The sequence below is a fragment of the Tinamus guttatus genome, unplaced genomic scaffold, assembly GCF_059628265.1.
Source record: "Tinamus guttatus ecotype Peru unplaced genomic scaffold, ASM5962826v1 Tinamus_guttatus_pri_ptg000278l, whole genome shotgun sequence".
Lineage (NCBI taxonomy): Eukaryota > Metazoa > Chordata > Aves > Tinamiformes > Tinamidae > Tinamus > Tinamus guttatus.
The window spans coordinates 804,181-824,938 of NW_028288812.1; the positions used below are offsets into that span (position 1 = coordinate 804,181).

Here is a 20,758-nt window from a genome sequence, read left to right on the forward strand (position 1 = left end):
CTTTTCAAACTACAAGAGCAGTTCTTTTACAATGAACAACTAGTTATAAGGTTACTCTAAAACATGACACATATTCCTGCCTTCATCCAAAAAAAAGAGAAATACACCGTCATCAAACACAGATGTGTCACCCGTTTCAATACAGCATACATTAACCATGAGCCAAAGTGTCAAAAAACAAAAACAAACAAAAAAACATAGTAATGAAAAATTTTACGGTATACAAATAGAATACTTAGAATATCACTCTGGTGCTCTGCGGGAAGATTTTAAGGTTTTGACCTGGCCTGCATACAAACTGACAGTGGATAAAACAATAGCAGCTAATAGCCAAAGACTGACAACAGAAGCTGAGAAAAACAAATTTTCTGTGCTTTGAAAGATCTCAATTATGCTACATTACTGAATATTTAATGGTAGACCAACAATCTGTGGCAGAATATCCTGGTTGGCAGTGAACATAACATCTTAAATAAGGTCACAGTTCCATTGTGCAGTGCTGCAATTTATGTTGTTAACAATCAACAATTGCTTGTTAACACTTGCTTGTTAACAGTCAAAGCATGCTCTTCTATTTCAGTTGATATTCCGTCTGATAGCACTTCTTCCTGCTTCTTGCAGATTTCCTTTATTACTATTGCTTCATTATAAATCAGTGATTGTCTGAAATGTGGTATTCACATTGATTTCTTTTACCAGCATGCAAGACTGCAATATTACACATGAACAATGGGTAATTTTAAAATGTCATCAGCATATCACGTTCTTGTACACTAATGTAGAATGGTCTCCCAAAGATGAAGAAATGTAGACCTGGTTTAATCTTCTCAGCTCAAGCCATTATTATGTTAAGATCGCCCTCTGCTGTTAGGTCAAGGTCTATCTTTAAACTCCAAAGAGACTTAAAAGGCCTTTTTCCTTTTTGCCTGCAAGAAAGATGAGAAGAATTTTTGAAGCTGGATTACATCAAAAAGAACATAATTTCCTACAGTCTATTTTCTATTACTTATTCACTTACGTGTCATCCTCTATGTATTTTATTAAAGTTAAGGCTTTTCTGTGAAGGACTAGCAGAAATTGTGCAAGAAAAGTACTCCTCAGAGATAAGCCTGGTTTCAGGTGAAAGATCTGTTAAAAATTACACCAGAAAATTAGCTGTATACAGAAATCAAACTATGGAATATAAAGAAATAGTGTGCAAATGTGACAAACAGGTTCCTAATATGCAAAACAAACATACTAACATTGGATTCATACATACACATTCTTACTGCTCTAACTGTTCAAAGATAGTATGTTAAGCTGTTTCACATTTCAATTGATATTTGAGTTGAAGCAATACACACAGATACATTCACATATTTATCAAAAAAACACGAAAGTAAGAATTTCTGTAAATGGAAAGTCTTATGCTTACAAAATAAACTAGAACTGAACGATCAGTACACCATAATTAAAAAAACATGATCGGAGAGAAAACTCCAATATAGAAAAATATTTTCTGTCAGGAAATGAATTTATTTGACCATACTGCTTCTCCACATGTATACTCCAGCAGCCATGTCACGGTCTAAGAACATGAAAATATTGTTACTACTCTGCAGAGAAAATACTCTGAGTAGTACCAGTGTCCTCATTAAACGTAATAGTATCTAATACCTGAAGGCTCTAGGATCGTATGTTTTTATAAAGCCCTTCTTTCCATTCCCACCTGCAGGGATATTCTGAATCAAACAGGCTTTAACATTAGAAGATTAAAGAGTGAAAGCAGAGAGGCAATTTAGTTAGTGAATTCCATTTACTTTTTAAAAAATAAAATCCATGATTTGTCTGTGCATATTTTGATTCAAGATTAACTTTGGTGAATTTATTAGAAAAGATGGAAAAATAGTCTAATTAAGTCCTCCTGGGTGGAGGGAAACCCTCCTGGGTGAAAGGCTGATATACTGCCATATGCCATAAATAGATAAGATTTTAGAAATATTTCAGTGGACTACAAACACAGATATATATCTTCCAGAAATTATTTTCAATTTATTTGAAACTAGCTTTATATGTAATCAGAAAGCTGTGTATAAAATTTGAGTTGGAAAACACTGAATAAAAAAAAATCGTCCTTTAATTTTTCTTTTAAACACTTAGTAAATTTTAAAAAAAGCATCAAAACTTCCCATATTTGTACAAAAAACATTACAAGAAAAAACAGAAAAGATAACAAATACTTAACCTGAACCAATATGAAATCAACAGATTTAGAAGAAAGTTAAAAAGTATTAATAAAATGGAGAAAAGGGTGGCTATCAAAAAAGGTAGTAATTTTATTGTTCCAAAATGACAGCCTCCAACGGTGAGTTCTGGATCATAGTGGTATATGTACATTTTACTATTCTCTACCAAGAAGTGCAGCTAATGCTGCCTGTTGTTTCTAGCCCTGGAAAGTTGCTAACATTAGGTCAGTTTTACACATGCTACAGCAATTATGTTGAAATATGGTGTTTTTCTTGCAGTTTTAGGGGTCTACATTTGTGTTTTGCATCTCTTTGGCTCTTCTGAAAAGTTGAGTCAACTTAATTTAAGGATCTAAGTCTGCAGTTATTTACAAATTAATTTCAAATAGATTGCAGACACAGGTATGCAAATATCTTGAAACTGATGGTACAGATGAAGATCCTAATAAGCTGCACATTCTGAGGAGTGTGTTTATAACTACAGTTGTGTATCTGTTTCATGAAACACAAGCAGTTCATGATGCAGAAGTATGCATTCCCCAGCACAGTAAAATAATGCAGATATCCATTTCTTAAAGTACATGGACAACACCTGTTGACCTGAGCTATGCAAGTCACACCAGAATGGTTCAATTCATATTTAGCTAACAAACCTGATCTTAAAATCTCCAATTCATCCACTATTCCCTTATGAACAATATGAATAAAATTAAATATATTGCCTTGCTTAAAGTTGCCAGAAAACAACTTATAAGCCACTTTTCAAGCAGAATTGATAACTGTTAAGAGTAATTAACTGAAGACAATTCCATAATGATATTCTCTCTCTCTTCAACCTCAGGTACATCTATAGGCAAATGACACATTCACACTCTTAACAATGGCCATTCAAGTTGGTTTGTTCAGAAGTGCATTACCTTATTCACTTTTTCTGCACTGCTTCCTACAACTACAGAACAACCACAGGTCTGCAAATGTGAACTAATTGCACTGCAAATAAAAACAGAACAGGTTAATACCTTTATAAATACTTTTAAAATATAATCATCACCATGATTCCACAGAATTAAGTCCCCAGTATAACTTTCAGATTTTAGCAACACTTACAGTTTTAGTCCAATTGATAGAAAAACCGGCAGACAAAATCTCCAAATATCACTTGGGTGCTAACCCAAACTGTCTCTGTATCATAACTGTAGTATACCATCTACACCACTTCACCACCACTACAAAATAATTCACCTAAAATAGCAGAAGACATTAATAATAAAGGATTTAAAAGAATTTTGAAAGATGATTTATTTGATAGTTCTCATTTTCAAAAACTTTGTGTCAGATAGCAGTTTTGGGACGCTTGGTAGATGGACTGCTCTACTCTTGTTAACTACATGGACAAGAACACTTCACAGGTATGAGATCCTTGATATAGAGTGACACACTGGGAATTAGAGAGTGTTGTCTTGTGATTTGCCAGCAGCACTGCTCTGATTTAGTCACTCCTCAGCTTGGCAGCTGCTACAAGTTTATCTGCACTAATCCTCACAACTCTTAGCCTGTTCTTAACAGACTTCTGTTGATGTTTTGTCGTCACCTTTGTCGTCACTTTTCTTACCTACCACACGGTATCAAAAGTCTGGTTATCTTTGTAATTAGAAAGCTTTTTTCCGACATCTGTGAATAAGTATTAGAATTGAGCAACTGTTTGGATACTGTTTAAGCAGTTCTAATAAACACTTCTAAAATGGTTAGGATTATAACAGCTATGCTGAGACTCTCCTACAGGTGAAAGTCCTACAGGTGGACTTTATAGTGGGCCTACTACTCTTTACCTTACCAAATATTTTTAAAATAGATTCAAGGTGTGCAGATGAATTTCTTACTTTGTGCGATCCAATTTTTAGTCAGCAAAATACGGAAATCCATTTCAACACTATATTAGATTGAGAGCAGACCCAGAGGACTTGATGCTGTTTTTCAGAGGGTAGTAGACCTTATCAAGTAGAGCAGCACAGGAAGCTTAACTGAATCTTTATCCTTCAAGACACAGAGTTCATCAGATCATTCATGTCACTTCTGCTCAATAATCTTGCCACTGATTGTACAACTGCTGCATAAAACTGTACGACCTTGATACTATTAGCAGTAATTTTTAAAAAAGTTATAAAAGCAGGAAAAGGGGGTACACAGAAAATCACATAACGCAGAAGTATGCTCCTGATCACTGTAGAGATACACAGCTATAACATATGCAGTGACTCTGACTTAGGAGGACTACTGTGCAACACTGCACATCTCACTGCTCTTTATTTGGATGTTGTCAGCAGCATGTCAGAGTAATAGATATGTTTCAAGCAGGGTCCTTGATGTTAGGACCCTTTAGGCAAATGGCCAAGTTATTCTGCTTCTTGAAAATTTTATCTGTGAAAGAGAAGTAGCATCAAGGCAGCCATTAACTGATAGAAGAGTAACTTATCATCATAGAATCAGTGACTCTAGTTGTTTACAACAATCCATCTAACAACATTCGTCATATTATTTTATAAAGAGTGATAGCCTTAAAGGATTAAAAACACAAAGAGAACCCAATTTTTCTATAAAAGTAAATACTATGTGTCAATAATTTGTAAATTTAACACATGAATTTGTGCAGTACTGAAAGAATATGTCACACTGTATAAACAGATTATAGATTATTTGAAGTTAAGCAGTACAGAAATTAATGAAATTGTAAGGGTGATATTCTAAAATAACATGATCTAAAAATCGATGAAATACTATTCCCACAGAATAGTTTCTCTGAAGTGCAATTATTTCTGGTTTTACATTAAAAATACAATAAAAGTCAAATACATGTCTTTTTCCATTCTTACAAATAAATCTAATCACACACTCACATGCATACATATTTATAAATATACACACACACAAGTCTATGTCATTTTGCTATCAAAACTGAATTTCATACTTGAGGAGAAAGCCTTCATGACAACTATCCCCAATGCCATCGTCATTTAGCACAGTATCACTTACCTGAAACGCAAATAAACACAAACAAAGGTTACACAAGGATATGTGCCAATTTTAAATAACTACTTTTTGTTTTGAACACAGGTGCTTGCTCTTCAGGAACTCTCTCTTTAGGATCTGCTTAAACTAAAGTTTTAACATTGCCAGAAAACCAAAAGCGTAAAAAGGCCTCAGTCTTTGGCCAAAGAATACTGAAAAAGTCACTGATGATTAAACTTGTTTCTCCAACTTGACAGTCAGATTGCACCCAAGAGGTTTTTCTAATGCCTTCTCCAGATTACCTTAAATTAGTTCAAGTCAAATCACTTCTATTTCTTTCATGAGAATGATAAACCACACTGAAACGGTTATCAACATTAAACCCAATTACATCTTCACTTGTTTTGTTTTGTGTGAACAGCCTCTCTCCCGTTCTTTTAAAAATGGTATCACTGGTAACTAATTTTACTAAGTGCTGAGCAAAACTTCACTAAGTGGAACGTTATTTTTTGTTGTTGTTGAGAGCTTCAAATGAGAACATCACTTTATTACTCAGAATGCAATAAATATAAGGACTTACATCTATTTCTTCTGAAACACTGTGTGATTTCATAGACGAAAGGAGTTCCATTACAGGAATAACTTCTCCTGTCAGCATCGGAATGATACTGTGGCCCTGTGGAATAAATAACATGTTTGAAGTTAAAGCATGCAGTACAGGAAGTTGCCAGGGAGAAACTCAGGCAAAACATCCTAAGTTTCTATTATTTGGAAGTGCGGTGTATGAGTTAATACACAAAACTTCAACAGCAATTGTAAATTGGAAACACGCAATTCACTTTTTAACCAGACATGTAAAATGCGTTCCCGGGGTGCTAGGCTGATTCACCAGATCAGTTTGATCAACCTACTCAGAAAACATTTATAATGATACAATTTATTCACACCATATTACATGCAAGTACTGTATTCAAACTATAATGTTTTCACAGTGACAGGGCAACAGTATCAGGCTTACTAGTTATTAACATGGTGCCTTATTTCTCTTGCTTCACACACACACAAAAGCCACATTTTCCTACTTTTTCAGAAACCTCACAGTCTCACACATTAGATCTACAAGCACATTCTAACACAACAGATTCCATACATCTCTGTAACCTGAAAAGGTAATGACCTATTGAAAAACTACTCTTAACAGGAGAAAGCATATATCTGTGGAAGCTACTACCTTTAGGGAAACTGAAGTACACATAAAACACTTCCCTCTTCTGAAATACAACATTCTTCATAGGCTTTCCTTTTACACATAAAGTGACGCAATGTATTTGTTTTTTCACAGCTCCCACCATCCTATCTTCAGTAGTTTTCCTCATGTGTATGGCAGGTCATCAGCCAGTCCAAAGTATCTTCCTGAATCCCAGAAATGAGAAGTGGCACCAAGTGCTACAGTCACGAGATCCAGTCGATTAATTTTGTCATGTTGTGCCATATTCATCAACCAGCCTGTCTTACCTGATCCTCCATTCTCTCCGTGCCTTCCAGGGCAATCTTCTGGAAATGTTCTTGCCTCTCCTGAGCAAGAAAGCAGTTAAATATAAAAGCTTTGGTATTTCTCTATACACGCATGCACACAACAGTCAAAGGCCAAATTTCTTCCCTTCAGAAACATGCTTCTTAGATTCAAACTTTGATGTTCAAGTCTTTTTCTTTTACAGAGTTGACACTGCTAGGAATGAAGTCACTTCAAAGTGATCAGTGCTCCCTGCTCCACTTCCCACCAAACCTCTTACACATAGCAGGAGTAGCAGGAAAGTGAGAGAATGATGACAGTAACAACAGATTAGTAGTTCTTTTGTTAAAGACCAAGAAAATGACAAATGATCAAAAGATTAAAGTTCAGAATTCCGTTTTATATACTTTTATTTTCAAATGATTAACATACACAGGGATGACTCCCACAGAAACAGGAGAAAATGATATCTCTAGGATAAGGAAAAATATTGGTTTGGACAGGGGAGGAAAGACAGGATTATTTTCACATCTTCAGACACTGACAAGACTTCAAAACATGCCTTCTGTTTCAAAATCAAGTCCAGGAGACACAAAACCTCACAGCATATAAAACACCACTGTAGAAGAGATTGGACTAGGCTTTCCAAACACACTCACCAGCAGCTCAGTAGCAAACAACATTCAAAATGTAATTCAACAATATTGAATTATTATTCACAATAAAAGCTTAAATCACTTGATCAATCACTACGAGATCCAAAAATAAATAATGCCACAACAACTAATAAGTTTTGCTAAATGCTAGGAAGTTACTGCATTTCTAATCCCATTGGTCTCATGAACTACTTGAAGTCCATCAATCTCAAGTGGGTAGAGTTTGCCTAACTCTTTTGAAACAGGGGAATAAGGCATAATCTATAGTAAATTGCCATCAAATGGCACCCAGCTAACGATTTGAAAGGCTACAATGTAGATTCCTTAAGGACACTTCTATTGTGAAGCTTCCTAGACAATGAAGATCCTTTGTTTTGAAAGAAGACTTCATGTAAATACCTTAGTACCACTGTAATACCATAAGCCACTTTTTTTTCCTCTTTAGAAATAGAGCTGCCATTAATTGTCAAAGAACTAAAATATGATATCTATATGAATAAAAGGGATTTCTCACCCCATACGGTACCCCTGTTTGGAATCGCTTGTCTTTACCAGTATGAATATTGTTCCACATTTGTCTTAGCCCTGAGTTCAGAAGGTTTCTTCTTGTCTAAAGTCTGATTGTTCATCCCTAAACAGATCTCATGAGAACTGATAACCACAACACTATAAATGCCAGAACAGATGCATAGTTCTTCTGACATTTTAATTCAATATAATTTGTTCTCATATAGACACGCTTGATAAATTGTCAGAAATTGGAAACTAGTATTTCAGCCTGTCTTCACACACTACTCACGCCTAAAATTTAATCTAAATGTTTAATACCAAGTAAGGTTAAGGCTCTGATTTCTCTGCTCTCCTCATCTTCAAAAAACGCTATAAACACTTTTGACCTTCCTCAAAAACCCAACAAGAACTTTTTAAATAGAATTTAACTGTCTTGACTGACCAAGCTGGACTGTCTATTTCAGGAACATCTGAAAAAGAATGAAGAATTTAAGACTATTTTCAGAGAATGCCACCAGAAAACATGTTCCATCATGGTCAATATAACTGAAAGGCCATTTCTACAGTAGATTGAAAAAGAGGGAAGCTGTAGTTAACAACGATGCACAAAGCTTTATCTGAACTTCCCTATTCCACACAGAAAGTCTGTAAAGAGAGACCTAAATGACTGGGAAATTAAGTAAGAGCATGAGCATTTCTTTATGTCAAAAGTACTAACGTATAGAGAACAACTGACTTTATTATTAGACCATCACGTATTTTTAATGAAAGACATAATTTCCATTTAATCATGAAAAATCCACAATGCACTAAGGTGCAATTCTTTAAAAATAATTTAATATAGTTTTCTTCTTCAGGATTCAGAAGTAGTAATAATATTTGGACTAAAGCAGATTTATCTTACTGATTCTCCCACAGCTTAATACTCTGGTGAGTTCTCTTGCAAAAACTGCTTGCCAATATCTTTTTGGGGAAATAATGCAGTGACTACTGTATACAATAGCAGTAACGTGAAATCATTCCAAGAGTTTCCTTTTTTAGACACAAAGTGTGAAAACAATTATCTGAAACATAGTAATTTTCCAATTCTACTGAATACGAATACTTAGCACATTTTGTAGTACTAATTTTTATTAGATTCAGGGAGATGAAAGACAATGCGTAGGACACCTGTTTTAACTAGAAACTGGCATATGCTCATACAATGCCCTATGTAACAACAATTCACATGACTGAAAATCCAGCTTTGAATTTGCTGACATATGGATTTCTTACTTCTAGAGAGATCACTTTCCTTCGAGTTTTTGTCTGGGTATGACACAGCCTCATATTTTGCTAGTGCCCAAAACAACTAAGACAACTGTTTTTAGCAATGAAAAGCAAACCTACCTTGTGCATCCATATTCTCCCTTTCCTTATAATATGTGTTAAGCTATCCACACACACCCTGTGAAGAGGCAGGTAGAAGCCAAGGTCACTTTGTGGAAGTATAATGGACAGTCCATAGGTGCTTCTGTCTCCATTCCAGTTTCCATCGAAGATTAATGACACAATGATTACTCTTTTCTCTGCCAAAACGAAAAACTTCACATCTATTGCACCGCTTTCTGCATTCCGAAGTATCTCTCCATTTAGTGTGTGATTTGCAAGAAAAGTTCTTTCACCATCGCTGAGGAGAACTTGTTTGGTCTTTGGGGCCCAAATGTGTCGCACTCTGGGACCAAGAATATTGTCCCAGTAAGCAAAAGTGGCAGCTAACAAAGGTGACTCTCCATTCAAACAGATCTCTGTTTTGGAAACTGCAGGTGAGGGCGGTGGGCAAAGAGCTGACATACCTATTTCTTCTCAACCATATCCTTAAAATGCTTACATTGCCTAAAAAACAAAGTTTTAGCAGAAAAATAAATTAGAACCACATACATTATTTTCTCTCTCTTTTTTTTTTTTTTTTTGCTTTCAAATAAGATTTCACCACATCCACAGCTCTGGCTTCCACTTTTAGGATTCCATTCTAGCCTTCATGCAAGAAGCAAGTTTACATGCATACTCTCTACATAACAAAGTGGCATGATTCACAAATTTTAGTCAATCACTCGGATATTCTTTAGCAGCTCTAAAAAGCTTATTATGATGAACCTGCAACACATTCAAGTAGTGTAGAAGAAAAGACACATGAGAAGCATTTCCTTTACTTTAAAGTAATATACATGCATGCCCTGGCCATTTCCAAAGACCCTACATCTTCTCAATTTTGATGAGGTTGCAAGAGATAACAGGAAGTTCCACCTCGACAAAAAACAGCATGCTGCTCACAGCAATAGCTTCAGGACCCAAATATATTACACCAAGAACCCAGATATATTAGATCAGGAGTTATTCTAAAAATCTCAACCCAGGATAGACAAATAAAACACCGAAATGCATTTATCCTGGCTAAACTTGGAGACATTAAACCTCGTTGTTCCTTTTTAAAATGTCTGCACCTTGATTGCTGCACGCTATAGAAGAGTATGGAAAAAAGGGCAAAATGAAGAAGTGATACTGATCCTATTTGACATATCTGTTTTTTTCATGAGGCCTTTTTTTGTTTTGTTTTTGATACATATATCTATGTGTTTTAAGGTCCCAACTAAAACTGTCCAACTGTTTCCCCCTAGGGCAGAAAAGCACCTGCTCCCTTTTTTTTTTTTTTTCTTAGGCCTCATCTAAGAATTAGGATGCGCTAGGCGACCTTCCTATATAGCCTATGACAGGCTGCACCGGCAGAAGAAAACCACGCACACAGGCTCAAAATGCAACGTCACCGTTTCAGGGGAAGCCGAAACAGACACATCCCTGCGCCCTCCCTTCGTTCCCGGCTGAAAACTGAGCCGCCCCCCTCCAACCCGCCACCTCGTAAAAGGGCAGCACCGGGACAGGACGCGGCCCCCACCTTACTCACCCGCGGAACCGCCACAACGGCCGCCCCCTGTGCGGCGCCGCGCGCATGCGCATGCGCGTGCTCCGCCCCCGCCCCCGCCCCCGCCCCCGCCCCCGCCCCCGCGAGCGGCCCCGGCCTCCCTGCCGCGCATGCGCGCTCGCCGCCAGGAAGCACCCGAGCGCAGCAGCCCGAGGGGAAAATGGCGGTGGGAGAGCGCGGTGCGGGGGAGGAGTGTTCGGGCAGCCGCTCTGGTCCGTGCTATCCCCAAAGGGCTTATTTTTAATAAAATAAACTGCCTCTGCCCTACTGCCGCAGCTTTAACACTCTCACGGAAAGCTTTCATGGGATTACTGCTTGAAACGGCTGTGCATGTTCTGCTGCTCGGGTGCTTTAAAACGAGAAGTAGTTCTGGCCGATTTGCACGTTGGCTGCGTTTGGTTCAGAAAGCTGCTTTGCCAGCTGCTAGTCATCTGCGTCCTCTTCATACTCCAAGTTGGAATCCAACCTGGAGGACTTGTCAGCACCGGGGATGTTTCCATCCCAAGTTCCTGTTTCTGGGTCCATTACCTGCATCCCCCCCTCCCGCCTCCGCCCCCCCCCTCCCCCCGGTGCTCCGGCTTTTTATTTTTTATTTTATTTTCAGCTGGGAATGGGGTTCTCACATCTCTCTCCCCTTGTTACCACTTCTGAGGAGACCTTGGCTCAATCAGCTTCAATGAGAAAAAACTGTCTCCGGGCCTCAGTTCCTCAGAGCTGCTTGCAGACACTAGGTATTTTACTGTTTTCTAGCAAAAGAAGGTCTGGAGGGTTGGAGTGCACCTGGCATGCAGTGTAAGTGGAGAAAGTCCAAAGAAACACATGAATGGAAGGAGCCTTAGGTTTCCTGCTGCTCTGGAACCATGTGTAGTTTTTATAGTTTACAGCCAACATGAGTTTTTACCACTGTGGAAACACTGTCTTGGAAAAACCTAATTTCACAGTGATAAAAACTCATTTTCTGGTCAGGTCAGAGAGCAACAGAACTACTACACATGGTAAAAGAGGGAGTGGAAGTGTTTTCTTGGGATATAAGGAGCAGGGACTCTCCATAGCAGTGCAGATTTCTGAAATGGGTTAATGAAATAAGTGGGTTAATGAAATAAATAAAGCCAGATTAAGTTCAACAAAAAGCAAATCTTGCATTTCTGTATCCCCAGCTGTTCATTCTTCCAGGGAGAAATTGAGACTTTCTGAAGTAGCTCTGGTTTGTGCAACGTAAGCTGCATTCATGTTAAGAACAGTGAAGTATCATAGAATCATAGAATCATAGAATGCTTAGGGTTGGAAGGGACCTCTAGAGATCATCTAGTCCAACCCCCCTGCACACGCAGGGTCACCTAGAGCATGTGGCACAGGACTGCATCCAAGCGGGTTTTGAAGATCTCCAGAGAAGGAGACTCCACAACCTCTCTGGGCAGCCTGTTCCAGTGCTCTGTCACCCTCACTGTTAAGAAATTTTTCCTTAAGTTCCTATGAAATTTTTGGTGTTTCAGTTTCCGGCCATTTCCTCTAGTCCTATCAGTGGCCACCAGTGAAAAGAGACCATCACCGTCCTCTGCACTCCCTCCCTTGAGGTATTTGTAGACACTGATTAGATCCCCTCTCAGCCTTCTCTTCTCCTGGCTGAACAGGGCCCAGCTCCCTCACTCTCTCCTCATAGGGCAGATGTTCCAGGCCCCTGATCATCCTTGTGGCCCTGTGCTGGACTCTCTCCAGAAGCTCCACATCCCTCTTGTACTGTGGAGCCCAGAACTGGACACAATACTCCAGATGTGGCCTCACCAGGGCTGAATAGAGGGGCAGGATCACCTCCCTCGACCTGCTGGAGACGCTCTTCTTAATGCAGCCCAGGATTCCATTGGCCTTCTTGGCCACGAGGGCACACTGCTGCCTCATGGTCAACTTATCATCCACCATGACACCCAGGTCTTTCTCCGCAGAGCTGCTCTCCAGAAGGTCGGTCCCCAACCTGTACTGGTGTCTGGGGTTATTCCTCCCCAGGTGCAGGACCTTGCACTTGGCCTTGTTGAATTGCATGAGGTTTTCCACCGCCCAGTTGTCCAGTCTGTCCAGGTCCCTCTGGATGGCAGCACAGCCCCCTGGGGTATCGGCTACTCCTCCCAGTTTCGTGTCATCAGCAAACTTGCTGAGGGAGCACTCTGTGCCTTCATCCAGGTCACTGATGAATAAATTGAACAGGACTGGACCAAGGACTGACCCCTGGGGGACCCCGCTAGCTACAGGCCTCCAACTAGACTCTGCACTGCTGATCACCACTCTCTGGGCCCTCCCATCCAGCCAGTTCCTAATCCACCTCACTGTCCACTCATCTATCCCACACTTCTGGAGCTTGCCCAGGAGGATGTTGTGAGGGACGGTGTCAAAAGCCTTGGTGAAGTCGAGATAGACGACATCCACTGCTCTCCCCTCGTCTATCCAGCCGGTCATTCTATCATAGAAGGCTGGACCAGAAATGGGCCGGGTCTGGGCATTGCTGTGAACCCCAGGGGCCTGAAGGCATTAGAGATATGGCAAATGGATGTAACACATGTTCCGGAGTCTGCTCGACTTAAGTATGTGCATGTGTCTATTGATACTTACTTGCATGTAATATGGGCAACTGCTCAGCCTGGGGAAAGAGCCCTCCATGTGAAAAAACATCTCACCGCTTGCTTTGCAGTGTTAGGAGTCCCAGAAATGATTAAGACGGACAATGGTCCGGCATATGCCAGTGACACTGTCCGTCAGCTTTGCAAAAAATGGGGCATTAAGCATGTCAGGGGAATCTCAAATTCGCCCACCGGCCAGGCCATGGTAGAACGGGCTAATCGCACCTTAAAAAATTACCTGATGAAATTTAAGGAAATGACAGACCCAAAAGAGCAGTTGTCCTACATACTGTTTGTATCAAACCATCTTTGTGTGTTTGGAGATGACACGGAACCCTCCATGTAGGTGCATGCACAGCAGGTCCGTAGTGAAAAAATGCAGGAGTCACCTATGAGCGTGCACTATCGGCATCCTCGAACCAGGTTATGGGAGGGTCCAGCAAAAGTTGTCTGAATTCCATCAAAGCCCATAGGGGGGTCCATGTACGGTAGGCCAAGTAAGTATGGCTTTGCCCTGGGTCCATCCTAACAGCACCAGTGTCAAAAGAAGAACTCGGCGAATGGCGCGTAGCATAACCCAGACGGAGGACTGTAATGACGAAGTCTGCCTCTGGTCTAAGTGGGAGGTAGTTTTCGCATCCCTCTTCGTACTGGGGGCGGCAGCAGCGCGAGCCCACAAAGTCTTAGACACCCTGTCCTGCTGGGTGGTTAAACAAGCAAATGTCACCAGTCAGGTCCTCTCTAATCTTGCGCTAGATTTATCACAGGTGCAACACGCGGTGCTACAAAATAGAGCGGCCATCGACTTCCTGCTGCTAGCCCATGGGCACGGATGTGAAGACTTTGAAGGAATGTGCTGCATGGACCTGCAGGACCATTCCAGAGCAATCCACCAGCAAATCCAACAGCTGATGGAACACACCCAGAAGATACAGAAAGATGTGGTCTTCTTTGGGCTGGATGGGTTAACTGATTTATTGGGTATTGGTGGGTGGCTAAAATCCTTGCTTAAGACAGGACTGATGCTTTGGATTGTTATGCTTCTTGTCCTAGGCTTATTCAGCTGTGCCTTTGCATGCTTAAGGCGAATGCTACCCTCCCATACTCATAAAGCCTGGTTATTGCAAAAGAAAAAAGGAGGACTTATAGAGGAATGGCTTGGAGACCAAGGACACCTTACGGCTCCAGGCGGTAAGCACAACCCCTACGTTGAAATGATCGAGAGTCTTTGAACTGCCCATCAGCAGATCAATAAACAATGGACGCTGCTCAGCAGGACGTTGGACTCTCTGGCTGGGAAGAGTTTGCAGACCAACATGGACTTGGGGATGGGTGCATGTACTAGTAAAATTGAGGCTGATGTTACTGGTTGTTTTACTGTTTATGCTTTGTATCTTTAGCTGTACTTTTGCATGTATTAGACGTATGATAGTCTCGCTTACCAGCAAGGCTTGACTAGTGCAAAAGAAAAAAGGGGGAACTGTAGGATCTGAGGATCTGCACCACCTGCGCCTTGCTGATAATGTACAGGGGAGTGTTAGCGAATTGTCCTTGGCCGGCTGGGAATGAGGAGCTAGCTGGGAAAGAGTAGCTGGCCGTTTCGGGTAAACAACTTTGCAGAGCTGAGAAGAGCCTATGCGGCCGGGACCTAGCAACCCCCCTAGCAACCAACCAAAGCTAGCCTAGAAATCCCTCAGATGCTTGTAGGTATAAATAGACGCGCACTTTGGCTAATAAACGGAGCAAGATCTAAACTCATATTGAATTTAGTTTCATGACATGAAGGCTCCAGGCCCTCTCATGCCGTTGCTGGGCTGGGCCAGGGCTGGTGGCAGGGCAGCGCCCGTGGCAGCACAGAGCACGCGGCACAGTCACAAAGGGGCAGCGGGTGTCACAGGCGGGCGGAATGCGAGGGGACGGGACGCGCGGCCGTTACCGCGGCACTTCGGTCTGGCCAGCGAGAGCGCCATGGCTGTGTGCCTGGTGCTCATGCTGATGGCGCTGGCCGTGGTGCAGCAGCCGCTCAGGGTCAGCGACCATGTGGATGCGGGCACGCAGGAGCGGCTGCAGCGGCGCCTGCAGCACCTCACACATTCCATGGCCCGACTGCAGGAAGAGCTGGAGCAGCCGCAGCCCATCAAGCAGCGGCAGCAGCAGCGGCAGGAGGGCAGTGACGCTGCCCAGCAGTGGCTCTTGGCTGGCAGCCGTTGGGGGAAGCTCGGGGAGGCGCTGGGAGCCCTCGTGCTGCTTGTGGGCCACGGCTGGCTGGCCAGGAAGCGGCGCCGTGAGCTGGGGAAGCCATCGAGTCCGTCGTGCAGCTGGGCAGGGCAGCAGCAAGACAAGGAGGAGGAGGACAAGGAAGAGCAGGAAGAAGAGGAAGAAGAGCAGAAGGAGGATGAGGGCAAGGATGAGGAGTGTGCGGGCCAGAGACAGGCAGCGGGGTGTCTGCAGCAGCAGCAGCTCCAGCAACCGGTCTGGGTCATGCCCGAGGCCCTGGAGGAACTGCTGGACGAGCTGCTCTCCGCCTGCCACGCGCTCTCGTTGGGCTCCTTCTTCCCGCGCCTGGGCCCAGGCATCTGTGTGACTGGCAGCAACCCAGGCCGCCCCAGCAGCCACTACAGCTTCCTGGTGCCGCTGCGCCCACCACCCGGCCATGCCTTCCGCCTGGAGACGACCCATGGGCAGGGACGCTCGCCGTGGCAGGGCCGTGTGCGTGTGCACGCGCGGTGCTTGTGCACGCGGCAGCGCCTGCTGGGCGATGTGCACTGCCTCCTGCACCAGACCACGTCACTGTCGGGCGCCTGCTGCAGCCCAGGCCTCCTGCGCACCCTCTGCACCCACTCCTTCCTCGACGCGCGCAAGATAGCAGAATGGTTCCAGGACGTGGCGCAGAGAGCCTGGCTGCTGCTGCCCGCCTCACAGCACTGCCGCCTTGCCGTGCTGCCCTGCGCACATGCCTGCCAGCTCTGCCTGCACAGCGCCTCGGGCAGCAGCCTGCTCATCCGCATCCTCTTCGGCGTGCGGCAGGGCAACCTGGCCGTCTTCTGGCCAGCTGGCTTGCACGGGCCTCCTGACGATGACGTGCAGCTCTGCTGGAGCAGCGTGCGCTGACGCTCGCACCCCGCACAGGCCTCCAGAGCCAGCACTGCAGCCGTGTGTGTGTCTCCAGCCCCTAACCCGGCCTCCACGCAATCCCTTCCCATAAGCCCAATAAACATTTTTTTCTGCATCAAACAGCCTGTGCCCAGAGTCTCTCTGACGCTGCTCCAAGTACTCAGCTGCCCTTACCAGGAGCACCTCCTGGAGCTGTTGGTTCACAGCCCATCACTGGTCACAGTCTGCTCTTCCACGGCTGTGGTCATCATAAGCCCCTAGCCAAAGCCAAAGTCTTTTGGCTTTAACATGCATTTGAAGAGACTTGTCAGTGGAAAAAGGAGAACTTTGGACCTCAAGTTACACTAGCAATGGTTCCATTTATGCATCGACTTCTACCACATCCTTCTATTTCTGCTCTTTCTCACTACTACATCTCCATAGGTGCCTGGCGGGGCATCCTGCTCTGTGGGCAGGTACGACTTGTGTGGACAGACCTTGCGCAAGTCCTCATGTGCTGCACCACAGGAGCAGTAGTGCCTGTGGCCCACAGGCAGGTGGAGAGCCCTTCCTACCACTGTGAAGCCTGTGGACAGCAGGACTGTTACAGAGTCTGGTCCCTGGGGCAAGGGTCACTGTGGGCTGCCTCTTGCTCCCTGGAGAGCTCCAGTTAGGGTAAAGAGATCCAGGAGCTCAGAGCCGAGGCTGAGCTGGAGAAGGAGGAAAGATGAGTGGACAAGAGGTGCCCCTCATTAGAGGGGAGTCTCCTAGTCTTTCCATCCTCTCTCACAAGCACCCTGCACAGAGACACGAGGCTATGCATAACAGCCTAAGGTCAGTAGCAAAGAATGTCTGGTTCACAGACGGTCGGCTGTGCTGGAGAGGCGGGAAGCTGCAGCCACATGGGCAGCGCATGACCAAGAAGGTCACTGGATGGCCTCGCGCGTGATCAGCCTGTGATCATCTGGTTGATTGGTTGCTTGATGGTGGGGTGTCGCGTGCTACCGGGCAGGGTGGGGACTGCTCTGAGGTCAGAAGCTCTGTAAGTGGCGTTTAAGTATAAGTAGAGGTTTTTGGTTTCACCCCCACTGAAGTCTGTGTGCATCATATTGTGCAAGTGTTGCCCAACGTGGAGCACTAACATTGAGGCGGCTGGTGAAGCCTGAACCTGGTAGCACAGGCCAGCCTAACTGGGAACGGAGCAGGAAGAGCTCCAGTGTGCACCCATCTCCTAATTACACAAGCGGCCTGGACCCATGGGAGGTGGAACGTCTCAAGAGCAGAAAGGCAGTGTAGACGAGCTGCAGCGCGTGGTACACGAACAGAACTGCGCACCACAGGTTTCCGGGAAGGATTTAGTCATGTTACTTGAGTGGATTCGGGAGAAGGTACCTACTTTCCTGAAGGAAGGCAGGCTCTAGCGATAGATGTGGGAAGATCGCAGAAAGTGCTTTAAGGAGGCGGTGGCAGATGGCGATACACGCGCGGTAAAACATGTGACCACCTGGTGGTGGATCACCTTAAAAATGGCCTGGGATGTTCAGGGGGACAAAAGCAATCAGCCATGTGCAGCAGGACCGTCTGCACCAGCATATGGGGGGGTGGGGGGGTGGGAGGGGTGGCTGCCAATCCTCTGCGCTAAGATCTGTTCGACTCAGGCCATGTGGACCCAGAGAAGGCACCCGATTTGTACCCTCCCAGACCCACATAATGGGGTTACAAAAGGGGATCGAGGGTCAGATGGCTGGGAAATGTTCAGGAGAGAAGCAAAAGAAGGAGATGAAGTACAAGCAGAAAAATAAGCAGAGGAAGCAGAAGCAGCAGAAGTGGAAGAAATTTGTGGACTTTGTTAAATCACTGAGCCAATCCGTACTTTATTTGGGATGTGTGTAAGCACTGGTTGAGATGTTTTGCAGTCATGGGTGTTCCAAAAATGATAAGACAATGGGCCTGTGTATGTTGCTATGCAAACCCAGGACTCCTACACAATGGGGCCTTTAACATGTCTTCGGTATACCTCATTCTCCTACTGGGCAGGCAGTTACTGAGCGCGTGCACCAGACCCTAAAAAATATGTTAATTAAACAGAAAGGGAGAGCTCAGGGAGATGGCCCCCAAGAAAGATTGGATAAAGCTTTATATGTACTTAATTTTTTAAATTGTAACATAGGAGGTGAGAGACAAGTTACTCAACACTTTGGCCAAGTCAGAAAATTTACAGACAAGTTACCATAAAAGGTCTAGGTATGTGGAAGTTGAGAGGTCCAAAAGACTTAGTAACTTGAGGAAGAGTTCATGCTTGTGTTTTAACAGACAAGAGACCAAGACGGGTCCCTTCGCGATGTGTATGAGATGTGATCATCTAATTGATCGGTTGGTTGGGTTGCTTGGCTTTGTGTGCTGCCAGACAGGGTGGGGGCTGCTCCAGGGTCAGAAGCTGTATAAGTTGTGGTTAACTCTAAATAAAGATCTTTGGTTTCACCCCCTCCGAAGTCCATGAATTTCATATGTTGCACTAAGCAAACATTTTTTTTCTCCCTCTGTGCCAGGCTCTTTTTTTGTTTGTTTTAGCATTTTTACAGCCTTGTGCAGAACCCAGACCAGTGTTAGAAGCTCAGTGAACAGCTTAGGCTGTGGGGAGCACTCAACCCCATGGAGAGTCAGGATGACAGCTGCTGCTTTCAAAAATTGGGGGTCAATTCCAAAACTGGCATTACCATATTTCTCTCACTGATTCAAGCCTGTGCAGGATTATGTTAATGTGCTTTCAACTTTGGTAGCTTTTGGCAGTTCAAGACCAGGCTCAAAATTGCTGTAAACCTCTAAATACTACATGCAATTCAGAGTCCGTACACCTTGTGCTATCCCAATTGTTGTTGAACCTCGTGACGTTCCTCCCTGCCCATCCTGTCCAGGTCTCTCTGAATGGCAGCACAGACCTCTGGAGTGTTGGCCACTCCACCCAGTTTTGTATCATCTTGAAACTTGCTCAGGGCGCACTCTGTGCCCTCATTCAAATCATTGATGAACAAGTTGAAGAGCACCGGTTCCAGTACTGACCCCTGCGGGACACCACTGGCCACAAGCCTCCAACAAAACTTGACCTCATTTATCACAATCCTCTGAGCTCTGCCATCCAGCCAGTCCTCTCTCCACTGTCCATTCATCTAAGCTTCACCTCCTGAGCTTCCTTGTGAGGAAGTTATGGGAGACTTCCTCCCATGCCTCCAAGGAGGAGGCAGGGCTGTAAGTAGTCTTGCAACCATGGACTTCAGGAGGGCCAACTTTAACCTCTTCAGAGACCTCCTTGGAAGAATCCCATGGGCTAGAGCTCTAGAAGGAAGGGGGGCCCAAGAGAGCTGGTTAGTTTTCAAGCAGCACTTCCTCCACGCCCAGCAGCAGTGCATCCCTGTGTGTAGGAAGGCAGGCAGAGGGAGCAGGAGACCGGCGTGGATGAGCAAGGAGCTTGTGGCAATGCTCAAGCAGAAGAAGGTGGTATACAGAATGTGGAAAAAAGGACAGGCCCCCTGGGAGAAATACAAGAATGTAGTCAGAGAATGCAGAGATGCGACAAGGCATTTGGAAGGCAATCTGGCAAGTGACATTAAAAATAACAAGAAAAACTTCTTCAGCTATATTAACAGCAAAAGGAAAATCAAGGGAAAAGGTGGGTCCACTGGTGAATGGGATGGGCACCCTGGTTACGAATAACACAGAAAAAGCAGAGTGGCTGAATGCCTTCTTTGCTTCGGTGTTTACCAAGGGCAGCCCTTTAGAGCCCCAGGCCCTAGGAACAAGAGAAGAAGCTGGTGGACAGGAAGACTTGCCCTGGGTAGAGGAAGATTGGGTCAGAGAGCACCTAAGGAACCTCGATACCCACAAATCCATGGGCCCTGATGGGATGCACCCCAGAGTGCTGCGGGAGCTGGCGGATGTCATAGATAAGCCACTCTCCATCATCTTTGAAAGATCCTGGAGAATGGGGGAGGTGCCGGAAGACTGGAAGAAAGCCAATGTCACGCCAGTCTTCAGAACAGGCAAGAAGGAGGACCCAGGCAACTACAGGCCAGTCAGACTCACCTCCGTCCCCGGAAAAGAGATGGAACAGCTCATACTGGCCGTTGTCTCCGGGCATAGAGGACAAGAAGGTGCTCAGGAGTAGTCAGCATGGATTCACCAAGGGG

General features: G+C 44.1%; 1 protein-coding gene across 1 annotated transcript; it reads right to left on the reverse strand.

Annotated features, from left to right (window-relative positions):
- Positions 1 to 902: 902 nt before the first annotated feature.
- Positions 903 to 9,795, reverse strand: LOC148594240 (guanine nucleotide exchange factor C9orf72-like). Its single transcript, XM_088527317.1, has 6 exons — positions 9,303 to 9,795; positions 6,750 to 6,809; positions 5,815 to 5,910; positions 5,194 to 5,258; positions 3,146 to 3,218; positions 903 to 926 (listed from the first exon to the last, which is right to left on the reverse strand). The coding sequence occupies exons 1-6, from the start codon at positions 9,744 to 9,746 to the stop codon at positions 903 to 905; spliced, it is 762 nt and encodes a 253-aa protein (XP_088383443.1). The 5' UTR covers positions 9,747 to 9,795.
- Positions 9,796 to 20,758: the final 10,963 nt, after the last annotated feature.